The sequence below is a fragment of the Mixophyes fleayi genome, chromosome 4 (assembly GCF_038048845.1).
Source record: "Mixophyes fleayi isolate aMixFle1 chromosome 4, aMixFle1.hap1, whole genome shotgun sequence".
NCBI lineage: Eukaryota > Metazoa > Chordata > Amphibia > Anura > Limnodynastidae > Mixophyes > Mixophyes fleayi.
The window spans coordinates 157,971,555-157,988,566 of NC_134405.1; the positions used below are offsets into that span (position 1 = coordinate 157,971,555).

At 42.5% G+C, this 17,012-nt stretch overlaps 1 protein-coding gene across 1 annotated transcript in view; it reads left to right on the top strand.

Annotated features, from left to right (window-relative positions):
* The window catches only part of SEMA3D (semaphorin 3D), a 150,852-nt gene that overhangs the window by 35,858 nt on the left and 97,982 nt on the right, over positions 1–17,012 (top strand). Inside the window, exon 2 of the mRNA XM_075208692.1 lies at positions 6,808–6,990. Within this exon, the coding sequence (XP_075064793.1) occupies positions 6,846–6,990 (145 nt within the window). The 5' untranslated portion in view covers positions 6,808–6,845. The remainder of the gene's footprint in view (positions 1–6,807; positions 6,991–17,012) is intronic.

A 17,012-nucleotide genomic window follows, 5' to 3' on the forward strand; every position in this document is an offset into this window, starting at 1 on the left:
ATGGGGATATTAAAGTCACCGAGAATGATCGAGGGGAGATCGGAGGAGAGGTAGTGAGGAAGCCAGCTAGCAAAGTTGTCAAGGAAGAGGGAGGTGGGGCCAGGGGGGCGGTAGATGACAGTGACGCGGAGATGGATGGTGTAGAAGAGGCGGATGGAGTGAGCTTCAAAAGAGGAGAAGGAGAGGGAGGGTTCAGGGGGAATGACACGAAAAGTACAGGTGGAGGAGAGGAGGAGGCCAACTCCACCGCCAGGGCGGGCACCAGGCCTGGTGGAGTGGGTGAAGGAGAGGCCACCATAGGAGAGGGCAGCGGGGGAAGTAGTATCAGAATCGGAGAGCCAGGTTTCAGTAACGGCAAGAAGGTTAAAGGAGTTGGATAGAAAGAGGTTGTGGATAGCAGTCAGCTTGTTGCGGACGGATCTGGCATTCCAGAGGGCACAGAAGAAAGGGGGAGAGGAGAGGGGGGAAATGGGGATGAGGTTAGCAAGATGAGCAGCGCGCGGGGGATGGCGGGGAGGAACGGGAGAGGTAGGGCGGGGGGAGAGTATGGGTATGGAGTGAGAGCGGGGAGGCATAGTAGGATGAGAGAGTAACAGAACAGTGAGATAGTGGGGACAGTGAAAAACAGGTAAGATCAAAGGCAGGAAGACAATGAAAAGGTGGAAGATAATAACGAATTAGGGCGTGGAGGGCATGGAACAACAGTACAGTGAGATAATAAGGACAATGAAGACAGGTAAGAATGATAGCAGAACAGTAAGATAGTAAGGACAGCGGATAACAGGTAAGAATAAGCAGGGAGACAATAGCAAGATGGAGGACAATAACCAATTAGGGCATGGAAGGCAAAGAATAATAGAAGGAGAGGTAATAAAGGTAAGCTTTACCAGTGGCTTTACAATTCCTAGTATGCACTTGAGCCCATGTGCATGCTGGCACTTGTATTTGTACAAGCGCCAGCACGCAATAACATTCACTAAAGTTTAACATTTTAACCCTGATACCCAATGGCCAGGTGAACCAGGACCAGGCGGGGACTAGTGCTACCCAGGGATAGGGATTTTAATGTAAGGGGTAAAACTGGATGTTTAACCGCTGCTTTGTAAATTTTCAAATACAAGTTGAACCCGTTGCTCCTTTAAACCCTGCACCTTTGAAAGTCACAATGTTTATCTAATATGTGAAAACTAAGAAATGTATAATCCAGATATGCTAAACTGCCAAATATTTCATTTTATTATAGTCACCTGTTTCTGGATTTACTAGTGACTTTCTCAATGAATTGGTCTTTTAGATCAATTGATTTGTTGGTCCAAGGTTAATTCAATGTGATAAATATTGGAGTAGATAATCATCTTGTTGCTGTCCATGATAATCTGGTGTGAACTATTATTTTTGACAGTTGGTAAATAGTTCTTAATTGTACACCACAGAACAATGTTTCAGGCTCCTTAAAGTCACATACTCCTTAAATAAAAGGATTGCAAAGTATAAAACAAATTGAACATTATACTCAGTGTGTGGGGTTTATGTGTCATGTTACATTTCTATGGTATGAACAAATGGCACCATTGTCCAAATAATGTACATTAATGTACAATTTGCAAAGTAGATTTGCTTCTTCCCATATTGCTGAAACAAAAACAAAAAAAACAACAAACCGCATCAGCTGCCTATAGTATTTTAATACATATCATGTCCAGTAGGTGCTTTTTGTCATTGTTTGCTTTTATCGTTATTATTTTACGTGTCATATGTTGTAAACCCATACATAACACAGTAGCCAGTAGCATAAACCCCCTTTTATCTGAAATGATCAAATGGACCTAATAGCTGTGTAAAACCATCTCACTTTTTTGATCATCATTGGGTCTTTATAGCTGTTAATATTAGTTAATAAAAAAAATTCTACTTTTATAATTTTATTGTTTATAGGTGATGCTTTATTGGCCCACTGTGCGTTTAAAGATTTACCAGCGCTGCCATTTGTCTTTTCCCTTTCTCTATTGATTGGTTTAAGAAGTTATAGTACTTGTTTTATGTGGAGTGCTGCAGGTGTATCTTAATCACCTTTTTTGATTTATCCTGCTATAATTATAGTTCATTGAATTTGATATTATTATTTATTCTTAACTAGTACCTATTAGGTTTCTCTCTTCTTATATTATTATCAGGTAACAATAATTGAAAAGTTTTTTTTTTTTATTCTGTGCGTTCTTTTGGGACTTTATATTTTACATACGTATTGTACATATCCTGCAGTGTCTTGTCTGTTAGAGCAGGGCTGAACTGGACCCGTATTCATCAACGTAGGTATTTTTACATCCGCTCCTTGTTGAATACGGATGTGCGTAGTTTTATGTCATCCTTCCCATGCTCCCATGCAGTCTACTTTGTGACCATGCTGGAACTAGCCACACTCCCCCATCTAGAAGATTATCAGACTGCTTGCAGTTTAATACATGTACCTCATCCAGGGTGATATTGTACTAAGGTTAGCCACGCTGCCTATTTGAGGTGGCCCCCCTTTCTTTAGGACACTTCTCACTCAGGGAACTATCACAGTGAGCTCTTTTTACCTATTTCTATGAGGACTTACTTGCAGGGAACTCACCTTTTGAAATACTGGTGCTCCATGTTGCAGACAGGCAACAGTCTACCACCTTAAGGCCTGGGTTTCTATCACTGCCCTCCGTTGCTTAGTGATGCCTCCCCATCTGGTGCAGTTTGTTTATCTTCTGATGTAACCCTGAAGGTGGGGATCACCCTTTGTGCATTATTTATTGTAGCCTCAGGACATCCATATACCCTTGCCAGGGAAGATGACCACCTCTCCCTGAATGTGGGAAACATCTTAAATAGAGCCTCCTATAGGTGGGGCCAGTGCTTCACACAAATCCCCACCCACTCAGTGACATGACTGTCTGCATGACCAGCTCTAAGTGAGGCTAGCGCCTCTCTCCTAGGTGAGGTCACCGGGAGGCAAGCGTTACTAATGTTGGGAGCATTACATATGGTTGCAGAAGTATAAAACTTTGAGCAGACAGTATGTGTAATTCTGTTTCACATAACATTGTATATATAAGATAGTATTGTATTGTTTGTCAGTGCTGTAGACTCCAAAGAGTAATTATTTCTCTTTAGGTATTTCTCTTAAAAACCTACGTGGTTTTAATTAGTTAGAAATGTTACAATCAGCACATGACTCTATATAATTAGAGCCATTTGTTAGAAACCATAAAGCAGTCACAAAGCTGGATTCAGGACAACATCCTGGGAACACTCACAAGGATGATCAGGGTGTTAATAGACATACAAGGAAATTGGAAGATGAGCAGTATTCGGTGCCTGCGAGCATTCACTCTATAAATTGCATAACCCATCATCATTGTTCTCTTGCATACACAGAACACATTCTTGTCTTCCACACAAACCTAAATAGAAAGGGGTCTTTTGAAATTATTTCAAGAAACATTTAATTCTCATGGGAATGTAAATTATGCTCATAACACAGATTGTTCGACTGCAGCTGGAGATAACAGCAGCTGGGAGGGATTGTTAGGAATTTTTGAGCATTAACTTTTGTTTTTACTTCAAAAGATCCCACCTAAGAACTGAAATTCTATGCTATTCACCAACCTGTAATTGTATTACTTAGCTGCATTAGATGCCAGAGGATTTCATGCGTCTAATAACAAAAACATTTCTTGGGAATTGTGTGCTGTAATTGCATCCTGTTTTATTACTATATCCACGAGAAACATCACCCTTGAGAATAGTAAAAGTAAACAAATATGACATGGTGCACAATGATCCCATTCTTAACAAATAGGTTTATAGCTCTGGAGATAGCACAATGTACTATGTGAATTGATTGATGCTCTAGGCTGGTTGTGCTGTCTGTTATTAAGTGAAGACCATGAACTGGCGTACAATGTATCTCATTCTCACCAATCATACACAAACAGTTGTCCAAACATGGTGAGGCAAGTACTGAAGGTATGTTGATGTTATAAAAGCAACACAAACATTGTGTGCTAGTATTACCTAAATACTTACAGAAAACTTTAAAAATGGTTTTCTATTTTTCTATAGACTCTCTGCAGTCACTTTGTTAGATTCTCATAGCTCCAGAGCTGCCCAAAAATTGAAAGAGGTCCAAGCTATAGTGGTATTATGCTCAATAGCGCAAATAATGGGAGTTGAAAGTGAGTAACCCCCACCATAGTAAATAAACAGGAAGGGAGGATATTTAAAAACAGTCTATATCAGTGGTTCCCAAACTTTTGCAGTTCGCGGCACCCTTAGAGGCTCCAAAATTTTTTAAGGCACCCCTCCAAAATAATTACTGAGCAGTCCTGTTTTAGAAGTAGTTGGGTCAAAAAATTGTAATAAGTATTTAGGTCACGACAGAAATACTTATTTAGTTGTATGCAAAAATGCCCCTCTGAATCCGCCCCCCCTGCATCCAGACACTCTGCCCCCTCTGCATCCAGGCACACTGCCCTCTCTCACGTTGCCCCCTCTGTCACGCTGTCCCTTCCTCTGCCCTCTGTGCACCTCCTCTGCCCTCTGTCCCCCTCCTCTGCCCTCTGTCCCCCTCCTCTGCCATATGTCCCCCTCCTCTGCCCTCTGTCCCCTCCTCTGCCCTTTGTCCACCGCCTCTGCCATCTGTCCACCTCCTCTGCCCTCTGTCCCTCTCCTCTGCTCTTTGTCCTCCTCCTCTGCCCTCTGTCCTCCTCCTCTGCCCTCTGTTCACCTCCTCTGCCCTCTGCCCTCCTCCTCTGCTCTCTGTCCTCCTCCTCTGCTCTCTGTCCTCCTCCTCTGCCATATGTCCCCCTCCTCTGCTCTCTGTCCTCCGCCTCTGCCCTCTGTCCACCTCCTCTGCCCTCTTTCCACCTCCTCTGCCCTCTGTCCACCTCCTCTGCCATCTGTCCACCTCCTCTGCTCTATGTCCCTCTCCTCTGCTCTCTGTCCCCCTCCTCTGCTCTCCTCCTCTGCTACAATCCCTCTCCCTCTGCCCTGCGCCAGACGCCAGCCCTAAAAGAAAGAAAGAAAACAGAAACTTACCAATCCGCGCGATGCCGGGACCCAGCAGCCTCCTCTCTCCCGCAGCTGTCACTGAATGACGTCAGTGACAGCTGCGGGAGAGAGGAGGCTGCTGGGTCCCGGCGCCGCGCGGATTGGTAAGTTTCTGTTTTCTTTCTTTTTTTTAGGGCTGGCCCACGGCACCCCAGTGACAGCGCCGCGGCACCCCTGGGAGCCGCGGCGCACAGTTTGGGAACCGCCGGTCTATATGATATAATTATGTGAACTAAAGAGTTTCTCCAGCATCCTAATTTTAAACCAAATTGCTGTCAAATATAGCAGTACGGCTTTACACTGGGATTTGTGATATGGACAAGTGGGAAATTTTAAATTGGTTTGTCGCTGCTTTGGTCAAAGTACGCATACTGCCTTGCCCTCTACCGCTCAAAGCGTACAATATAAAACATAGAATCCCCTTAAAGATGACCTACCATACCGAATACATCTATACAACTATATTGCTGTCTGTAAAACATCTAATAAGAGACTGTTTGGTGACTGGGTAATAAAAAAGAAAGTAGCCTTTAAGGTTTACCTTTCTCCCAAAGCTTTGGTGGCAGTGGTCGTCCTTTTTTTTAAACTACTAAAATGCTGCTGAATCTATCTTTTACTTTTATCAATAGATCACATTATTTAAGAAATAATAAATGTGCCAGGTGCACCGTAAAAAAAGAAAAACAGCCGAGTGATCTATTTATTAATACCTGGTGATAGGTTATAGGAGATAGAAAATCAGCCCTATCACCATAATTTATTTTTAAAATCTCGTCAAGTCAGCTGAGTGATACTCAGCTGCCTCGGTGACACTGGTCTGGAGCAGTAAAGGTTAACTTACTGCTGTGCCGGGCCAGTCAGAAGGGTTATGTGCATGTATGACCTGGCTAGTCAATCCTCATATGCACAGTGAAACTGAAAGCCTAGACTGGGGCATTCAGTAGCTCTAAATTATTATTATTATTATTATTATTATTATTATTATTATTATTATTACTAATAATAATAATAATAGTATTATTATTAGTATTACTATTATCATTAATATTACTAATAATAATAACAAAATAATAACTTAAGTGTAAAAAAATTGATTAAAATGTTTATTTTTTAAAAAAAATATATTTAAAAATTTTTGTCTGAAAAAATTAAAATAAAAATTAAAATAAAAATTTATTCTAAGAATAACGCTTTTTTTTCATTCATTTTCTCCTGTTATCACCATCTTGAGTTGGAGATAACAGAAGGATTGCAGCGATACTTGTACCACCATTAATTCTCTTAATCAGGTTTCCAGCTCAAAATGTGGCTATCACTTTAAATTGGTGCAGAGTTATCTCAAAAGGGCCCATATAGATGTCTCAACAACTCTCTCCCCTACAGCATGCCCACTTGCCCGCCCCCCATGGCTAATTCACTAATGCCATAAATCCAAGCATTGCCCTCCTTTGCCTTGACAAAAACCCATTAAGGTATGTGGTATAAATCTAAACACCAGTTTGCAAGGAACTGTATAACCCAATCAACAATTAGAAAGGGAGAAAACGAACGAGAGCCCAAGAACAATCAGAACTAGGAAGGTAGCCAGAAAATAGTACATACAGTTGGAAAATGTATTGATTTCTTGGATTCCAGTGAGAATGTTTTCTCAAAGCCAAGTGACTGGCTTTGCACATTATCATCTTCCTATAACAAGTCATACTAATGGCATATTTCTATTTGCAGACAGACAATCCTTGAGAAGAGGTGCCAAATACAGCGCCATGAGAAAGAAGTGTCACAAATGTCCCGGCAGATGGCTTAGACCGCAGTATTTCTCCACAATGCTATCAATGGTCTTTCTAATGTGTCTGCCAGCAACTGACAGCTTGAAACAGAATATTCCTCGGCTCAAGCTTTCTTACAAAGGTAACAGTCTTTCACAATGACATTTTTCATGTGCTGATTTTTAATTTGTCATGCCATTATTTGCTGTACATATGTTGACATATAATACCCTCTAACAGACCTGCTGCAAAAATAAGAAATACTTGGATTTATGTGTATTAATAGTGTAAGAATGTAGAGCTAGCTTATTTTCACATTCCTGCTCTACATTTGTCCATAATAATATTTTGTTTTATATACAGTATTAATGCTTTTGGGGTTAAATTCACAAATCAGCAAGTTGACCAATCCATGCCATCCTGGTATTTGTGAGAGTTTGGTGTTAGTGTGTGGTGCAGCCACAGAATTTCATGAAAACCCAAAGTCTGCTGTACAGGAAATGTAGCACTTGCAAGCACATGTGCCAAGAAATGTGATACTTAAATAGTATTTGCATTTTAAGTACAGAAATATTTGTATTTTGCAAATAACTATTATATAATAGGTGAAAATAAAATCAATACAGTGGCTGTCAATTAACATTCAATATTCCTACATTTAAGAATGTGTAAATAATTTTAAAATGTCTCAGATATTCGCCCGTCAAGCTGTCCAAACACACACAGCTATTTGGATGACCAAATTTATCACTTTACACCCAATTGTATGGAGCTGAATCCTTGTGATAGCTTAGAAACAAAATAATAATAACTTGGAGATGAGGAGTCTATTTCTCAAGGCAACACTAAAATTGGCGTTGACCATGATTCTTTAACGCTACTTATCTCAGCAATAAAGAATGTTGTTTCGTTGCAATTTATCCAAACAATCCCTCAGGAACTGTTACGGCAAAAAACCCTCAATGGCGGTGAAGTTCCGCCTTGTCATTTCCTGCTGCGATAACCCAAAGCTGCGGTAAATGTCAATATTCATTTTATCCTTTGTCCCTCTTTTTCCCATGTAAGGACAGCTGTAGATACAATACAACAGAATACAATAGAATAGTAAAATACGATAGAATTGCAGCATTTATGTGGTGAAAGCCATGGGTAAGAGCTAGAGCAGAATTGGTTACATATCTAACAATGATCAAAATCACTTTGCTGGATCAGATGGGTAGACTGCACAGGGGGCATGAGATATAGCAGTAAAAAACTATATTAAGTATTAATAAGGCAGGTCAAATTTACACAGCTGGTTACTGTAGCACTATACAGCAAAGCTAAACCGCTGCCATAAGTGTGCAGCACTTAAACACACTACATCTACAATGAACATTGTTAACTGTTGTGTCTATTAATGAGAACAAGAGTGGTGGCATGCACCCTGCTGGGGAGGGGCCAGGAAGATCTTCCTCATCAATGATTCTCCTCTCTGACGGGTCTGAAAAGTTAGCATGCAGGTGTTTAACGCCATCCAGAAGCGGTGAGAGATATGTTTTTTGCTGCTTGATAAATTGACTCCTTTCACCATCCTCATAGAAGTTTATGGGTACAGCTGTAATTGGTGGCAACTGAGTTTACGCTGGTGTTACAGTAACACAGAGAGAGTATACAAAGGTTCAGAGTCTGACGTACCACCAGTCTTCAGAGACCCCCACAAGGAGCTCTGCTTCAAGGTGACACCCAGGTCGTGGCCCTCTGCTGGGGACTCAGGCATAACAGACTGAAAGCACAATAGCCAATAGGGTACATCAGGACAAGTCGAGTAAATAATAGACTTGCAGAGAATAGTACAAAATTGGAAGTGTTGGAAACGCTACAGTGGAGAGAAGATGCCCAAATGGCTGGGAGATGGGACCTGACCTGCAAAAGAAGCGCACCGTACCCTGGACCCAGTGAGCGAGCACAGAACTCTGGATCCAGGGCGTGAGCCTTTCTGCAGTTAGAACAGCTATCTGAAATAAACATCTGATAGAAATTGATCAGATGGCAATTGAGACCACTTGAAAATATCTCCTACGGCCTTATATTGCCAGTGTATTGATCTGTCCACTTTGGTTAACAGAGTGTATGGGTCAGAGCTGGATTAAGGTTCTGGGGGGCCCGGGGCACTTAAGACAGGGGGGCCCCATATTGTCGAATATGATATTCATTTTAAACAAATAAACAGGCAATGCTATGTGCACTGCTGTTAGATGCACACAACTCTGCCTTCACAAGAATAACAGTGTGAAGTAGGACATACCTCCCAACTGTCCTTGTAGTCAGACCAAATCCTAACTAAGTGAGACAGTCACCCAAATTCTGGACAGTCCCACCATATTGAGAACAGTTGGAAGATGGCCCTGCTCTCTCCTACCTGCTGTTGTCACTTTCACCACCTGTGGCTGCTGGTGTCTTAAGCTCAGTTGCTGCTTGTGTAGATTCTGGAATGTCGGGGCCTATTTTGAAACAAAAACAGGTACATAAAGTTTAGGAGTCCCCAAAGAGTCCGGTTAATAAATCAGTAGCACAACCTTTAATAATTAGGCCTCCCTCCCTGCAACCAGCCCCAAATTTGGAATTAAATTAAATTAATACTATTCACTTTTAATAATAGAACTATTTTCCCCAAGCAGCCCCGACATTAAATTAATAGCGTACACATTTAATAAACTTATTTCCCTCTCCACCAAACAGCCTGGTGTAAATGAATAGTATTTACATGTAATAAATAAACCTATTTTTCAAAACCATTGCCAACATTTTATAATTCATATTCACATTTAATAAATAGCACTCCTTCTCCCCAAACTCAAGCACACATTAAATACCTCACAATCACTCCACAAATAATTAACAAAATAACCTTACTATATGTAAGTATATATTGGTTATCCCTAACAGCCTAGTCCAGCTAAGCACTAGCAGGCCTGATTTGTTGCAAGGCAACAGAGCTAGCATGGAGGCATATTACATTTTGTACATTATACGTTTCCATATAAAGTAAGTGTATGTCCTCTTTAGGAGAGCTAACAGAATGAGTGGCCATAATTTTGTCATTTTTCCCATAATGCCCACTTTTAGAAATGCTACTTCCCTGGGGCATGGAGAGAGGGTCCACAATAAATAGACAATCTAGGTCTGAGCACATCGTACTTCTCTGTTCTCCATTTATATCCCCAACATCCCACTCCTCAATCCTCTTCTTCATCTTAATCCTCTATCTTCCCTCTCACTCCTCATTCCCCACCTACTTAGCATCTTCAATCCCCTTCTCATCAGCGTTGGTTTCCCTTCCTGGGTTGTCACTCTGCAACCCCCTCTATTTGTATAATCACATCCTCCTTGTCCATAATCACCCCCTCTCCTTGTCCATAAATCACCCCCTCTCCTTGTCCATAAATCATCCCCTCTCCTTGTCCATAAATCATCCCCTCTCCTTGTCCATAAATCACCCCCTCTCCTTGTCCATAAATCACCCCCTCTCCTTGTCCATAAATCACCCCCTCTCCTTGTCCATAAATCACCCCCTCTCCTTGTCCATAAATCACCCCCCCTCCTTGTCCATAAATCACCCCCCCTCCTTGTCCATAAATCACCCCCTCCTTGTCCATAAATCACCCCCTCCTTGTCCATAAATCACCCCCTCCTTGTCCATAAATCACCCCCTCTCCTTGTCCATAAATCACCCCCTCTCCTTGTCCATAAATCACCCTCTCCTTGTCCATAAATCACCCCCTCTCCTTGTCCATAAATCACCCCCTCTCCTTGTCCATAAATCATCCCCTCTCCTTGTCCATAAATCACCCCCTCTCCTTGTCCATAAATCACCACCTCTCCTTGTCCATAAATCACCCCCCCCCCCCTTGTCCATAAATCACCCCCTCCTTGTCCATAAATCACCCCCTTCTTGTCCATAAATCACCCCCTTCTTGTCCATAAATCACCCCCTCTCCTTGTCCATAAATCACCCCCTCTCCTTGTCCATAAATCACCCCCTCCTTGTCCATAAATCACCCCCTCTCCTTGTCCATAAATCACCCCCTCTCCTTGTCCATAAATCACCCCCTCCTTGTCCATAAATCACACTCTCCTTGTCCACAATTATCCCCTTCATTTTCATAATCACATCCTCCTCTGGCTGAAACACACACAGACACAGTCACACACACACACACACACACAGAAAGTTTCACACACACAGAAAGTCTCATACACACAGTCACACACACAGAAAGTCTCACACAAACACACACACACAGAAAGTCTCACACACAGCAGATCTTAACTTACCTTATCCCCCACAGACAGGCAGGGCAGCTCTTCTCTGCTCCTCCTCACACTGTCATCTACACGCAGCTAAAGAAGCCCAGAACACTCAAAAAAAAAAAAAGCAAAAGCATACCTGTGCTTATAGTGCCGACAGAGCACTTAAAAACGGAACCCTGTGCTGCCCCCTGTAGACTGACATTTGGGGGCAGCAAAAAGAGCCGCAGCTGGTCCGGGGGGCCCCCTGAGAGAGGGGGGCCCGGGGCACATGCCCCCTGTGCCCCCCCCTTAATCCGGCCCTGGTATGGGTAGCTCCGGTGTTGTGTTGTCAGCAGCAGCAGACACTTGAAATAGTTTTGTGCTTGAAAGTGAGCAAACAAAAAAAAAAGCAAATGTCAATCTCAAAGAATAGTATTGTGTCAGTGTAATATAGAATGTATTATTGTTTGAAGTACATTCTTTAATTGACCTATGTATTTTAATCTCCATAGTGACTTTTGCAACGATCAAATAAATTTTCACCCACACAGCATTATTGTTGTTCTAATACATTTAACAAAATGAGCTGGCTTGAACATTTTCTGAAACCAAGCCAAACTTTTATAGCATTCTGTAATAAATGTGTAGGTGAGTAAAAGTAAAAAAATGTTACACCCATAGAACTGTGAAGTGATTGTTTAGCATTACAAGCACTGAGTCATAGACCAAAAATGCAGGAAAACAGACTTATAGGAGTAACCCTGACTATAATTACTTTTAGAAATTAATGCTGCTTTAGGTTTTATAAAAAAAATGGGATGTTCAACTTTATATACCCACCACACACACAAAATAATAAACAAAGAATATATTTATATATCTATTAACAGTGGACATACCTTTCCCTCTGGAAACAGTCTTTTACCATTGATGTGTTTTCCTGCAAACATGCATACCTCTTCCACAGCAAAACTTATAGTGGTGCTAACTCATGCTTGAATATGCTGCATAAGGGAGCACAGGACATTAAAGCATAATTTTAACATATTGCCGTCTCTTTCTGTTAGACTGTTAAAGGAGACCCAGGGGTAAATGTATTATAATCCGATTTTTTCATGTCGCCGGAAATCGGTGACTTTGCAGCTAAAATTTAAAGCGGCGATGGCTTGTAAAGGCAAGTTTGCCTTTACAAGCCATCGCTGCTTTAAATTTTAGCTGCAAAGTCGCCGATTTCCGGCAGGATGTAAAAATCGGACCATAATACATTTACCCCCCAGTGTTTGCAGAAGAGCACTACACTAGAAGAGGAGTGTAGCTCAACATTTCTGGGCCCCATAGCCTAATTGTGTAAGGACCCCTATGTACCAATGGTCCATGACTAGTACCCAGGCACAGGGGAGGGGGAGGATCACAGGGGAGGAACATCAACATGCACTGCTTTAAACAGGCTGAGATGTAAGAGAGTATAGAAGTGTGTCACAACTATCATGGACACCAGTGGATCAGGCAAACAACTTTCAAACTACAATATAGTTTTTAATTTTAACGTGAACTTCAACCAAAACTAAATATTTGTTTTAGTTTGGATTTAGTTCTTACTAAGCTTTTACAATATGCAGGATAAAACAAAATGAGAATTGTAACAAGCAAGCAAAGCAATTGGTAATATATGGCATAAAATAAACATATACATTTTCAGAACCATAGGTGGTTTCTGGACAACTTTTGAAGTTGTTTTTTTTCTTAATATATAGGTATTGTGACAGTAGCACTGGGAAAGTTGTGAAATGCAGATATGTGTTCCAGGTTTCTGTCTTGTGTGTTTTAAATCTCCAGGGAGATTATTTGAATTTGGGAAAGCGCTTCCCTTGCAATGTTTTCTGCTGTAAGAAAATCCAGTGTAAGGGTCCCTGGGGTTATGAATGGAGACAGAATGGCAGGCTCAATTCATCAGGTACATTACAGGGCTTCCAACCTACCATACTCTCTGCTGCTAATCAAGCTTTACACCTGTGTGGTGCTGGTAAAAAGCTGCTAGGCAGTTCCCTCGGTCTGTCACTACTTGCGTAACAGGTCAGATGCCTGCTGAGAGACACTGCAATTTATTACCAGTAAGTTCTGTTATTTTGTGTGTGTGTGGGATATTGGGTCCTTCACTTTAAAGAGGGTGTTCCTGTTGTATTAGAAGCCAGACAGTCTAGGACTTTTGTTTGTTTTGTCTATTTTCTGGAGCTGCTAAATAAAACTAGCTGCGGCTACTTGAAGCAAAGCACTGGGCTGGTGTGATTATTGTTTGGCTGATGCATAGGAAGTGCAGCCATTTTCCCAGGAAACGGCAGAATTAATCCAATCTAGCGGGGATATTACTTAAACAACAAAATAACTTTAAAACACAGGACAGATACCTTTGAGTTTCTTGACACTCTTTTTCTTTGATACCTTCCTTTTTGTTTTTAAAGACCACAAGAGAGCAAACAACGACAAGTAGGAGATATGCAACACATTCTGGTAGCTCATCGCTCATTAGGATAGCATCCAATTAGAAGGCTAGTGAAATTATATATATGTATATATATATATATATATATATATATATATATATATATATTATATATAAATAGCTGTGTTCCATTGATGAGAAGGGAGAATCACCGGTTTTCTCCAGTTATAGGTATTTTGCCGTATAATAAAGCAGACCATTTAGCCGAAATGCCAGGTGGAGTTCTTCAGCACTAAACATCAATTACCTATTGCAATTATCAGGAACACTATACAGATATCACTGGCCCTTTTAAGTGGTGAAGTTATGGTTCACTATTGCGCTATATCATTGCCCCTCTAAACACCACGGAAGTGTCATCACGTCGATGTGACGTCATTGACAGGCCCTGCGCTCCCATTAGGCAAGGTTAGGCACTTGCCTAGGGCGCCGGGCTCTGGAATGAAAATTACTTTAAAACTGTGCGGTGACCGCTGACCATACCTGTCACGGCCGCTGCACAGCATTCAGATGCACGGGGGAGGGGGAAGAGGCTATTGCTCACCACCGCCGCCTCCCCCGGTCGTCCTCCCCCTCCGCCTCACCACCGCCGTCCTCCCCCGGGGGAGGAGACGGTGCAGAGAGGCGGCAGTGGTGAGGTAAGGAAAGATGGGGGGAGGAGGGCGCCGATTGTTGCGGGGGGGGGGCTGGGGCGCCGATTTTGTAAAAGTGCCTAGGGCGCCATGGAGGCTAGCACCGGCCCTGGTCATTGATTAGGAGGAGGGCCCGAATCCTCCATTTCAACCTTGTCCTGGCTCCGGCCTTTCAGGCGTTTTTGGATTTGCTGGTTCCAGTAATTTGCCTTGGCCTCCATATGGTGCTGGGTGGGGGACAGAGGTGATGTGTTTTGACTGCACAACTTATACAAAGTGTCATACCTGCCCCCTTCTAATACAGATTGCGGAGTTTGAAGTGGGATACCCAGGGCCGCCGAGAGGGGGGGGAGCGGGTACAGTTTACCTGGGCCCGGCCATGCCAGGGGGCCCGGGCCGGGCCCTCGCTGCTAATTAATTTTTTTTTTTAATTCTTGCGCTATTTTTTTTTAACTTTTTATATTTTTTTTCCCGCGGGGGGGGGGGGGAGGGGTTCGGGGGGGGGGTCTTGGGTTTCTTGGGAGCTGGGAGGAAGAATAAATTAAAAAAAAAAAAATACTCACGTGATCGCGCGGCGCCGTGTCCCTCCTCTCCTCCATTCACACTGACTGCCGGGCGTGACGTCATCAAGTCACGCCTGTCAGTCAGTGAGGAGCGCCGCAGCCAGCAGGAAGAAAGAAGACAGAAGAGGAGACAGAAGAGCAGAAAAGAAAAGAAAGAAGTTGACAAAAGGTAAGTAAAGAAACGGAGAGGCGAGGGGAGGAAAACAGAGAGGGACAGTACTATAAAGAAAGAGACAGAGAAACAGAGGAGGAAAAAAAGGAGAGAGCCAAAGAGGAATAAAAAAAAATTGGGGAGAGAGGAACAAAGGAGGGGAAAAAAAGTGGGAGAGAGGAACAGAGGAGGAAAAAAAGGAGAGAGCCACAGGGGAATAAAAAAAAATTGGGGAGAGAGGAACAGAGGAGGGAAAAAAAATTGGGGAGAGAGGAACACAGGAGGGAAAAAAAATTGGGGAGAGAGGAACAGAGGAGGGAAAAAAAGGAGAGAGCCACAGGGGAATAAAAAAAAAAGTGGGAGAGAGGAACAGAGGAGGAAAAAAAGGAGAGAGCCACAGGGGAATAAAAAAAAAAGTGGGAGAGAGGAACAGAGGAGGAAAAAAAGGAGAGAGCCACAGGGGAATAAAAAAAAAAGTGGGAGAGAGATACAGAGGAGGAAAAAAAGGAGAGAGCCACAGAGGAATAAAAAAAAATTGGGGAGAGAGGAACAGAGGAGGAAAAAAAGGAGAGAGCCACAGAGGAATAAAAAAAAATGGGAGAGAGGAACAGAGGAGGAAAAAAAGTGGGAGAGAGGCACAAAGTAAAAAAGAAGGGGGAAAAGCAGCATGGAGGTCGCAGTGTGAGCATAAGGGGGTACAGTGTAGTTGTGATGAAGGGGCACAGTATTGTGTGTGTGATGGCACAGGGGGCTTGTTGCAATGTAGTGTGTGTGAGGTAGGTGGCAGCTAATTAATGGGCGCTATTTTGTTTGTAGGGTGATGGTGAGGCAATTTAATAGTAGGGACTATTAATTTAAGATGGGGTGGTTTGGGGGCTATTGAATCTTGGGGTGAGTTTAGGGAGAATGAGGTCTATTTATTGAATGTGACTATGAATTATTTAATGGCAGTGATGGTTGCGGGAAATAGGTATTGCTGGGGCTGTTTGCAGGAAGGGAAATAGGTTTATTTATTAAATGTGAATAGTATTATTTTAATGTTGGGGCTGGAGGAAGGCCTAATTATTAATCGTGGGTGCTATTGATTTAACGCTGGGGCTGGCTGTAATTTTCTAAATGTAGCCATTTTTTTTTCAAAATAGGTCCTTCAACATTTCTGGATCCGGACAAGCCACAACTAAAGAAAGCAGCAGCCACAGGTGGAGAAAGTGAGAAAAACAGGTAGGAGAGAGCAGCACAGTGTGTGAAATGTTGTGATTCTAGTAGGGACAATACCAATTTTTGGTGAATGTTGTGTCCAATGTAAGGTGTAGGCCAAGACTGAACTGTTTGTGTACACACTGCATTGTTTGTATACTACCCTGTGGTGGTAGATGTCCTGAAAGTCAGGAGTGCTTGAACATATGTGACGCTCCGGCGAATTGAGAGCCTAGTGGTTTTTATGTTAGCCACGCCCCAATGGCACGTTTGCCACGCCCCCAAATGCATGACCACACCTCCCAAAAATTTTGCACCGCCGTTTGGCTAGCCACGCTCCTGAATGTATGACCAGAAACCTATTATTTTTTGCGCCGCCGTAAGGCGGCGGCAAAAATTTTTGGGCCTTACTTCACTATGAGGGGGGCCCCATGAATTTGTTGTACCCGGGCCCTGAATTCTTCTTGGCAGCCCTGGGGATACCAGCCCCCAGACTGGTGCTAGGACCCTAATCTGTCTTGCTCCGGTGGTGTAGGCAGTGTGGGAGAGAGGCTTACCAACCCCTCGCCTAATGCCTCTGGTGCCTAGTATACTCACTGTCATTAAGAGATATTGAGCTGTGGTTTCTCTCTTATGATGTCAGCTGGCACTGTAGCTTTGTAAATGATAAGTGGGGTTGAAATTGCAATGGAATTATATTACATTGTAGACATGCAATGGGTCTCACAGATCACATCACTTGCATGACAGGACATTATGAAGATCTTTCTCTGTGATTTTACTTTTACTTAAAGGCATGTCTGTCTGTTTTGAATGCAGTTAAGAGATGTAGCAAAATAATTATACTGT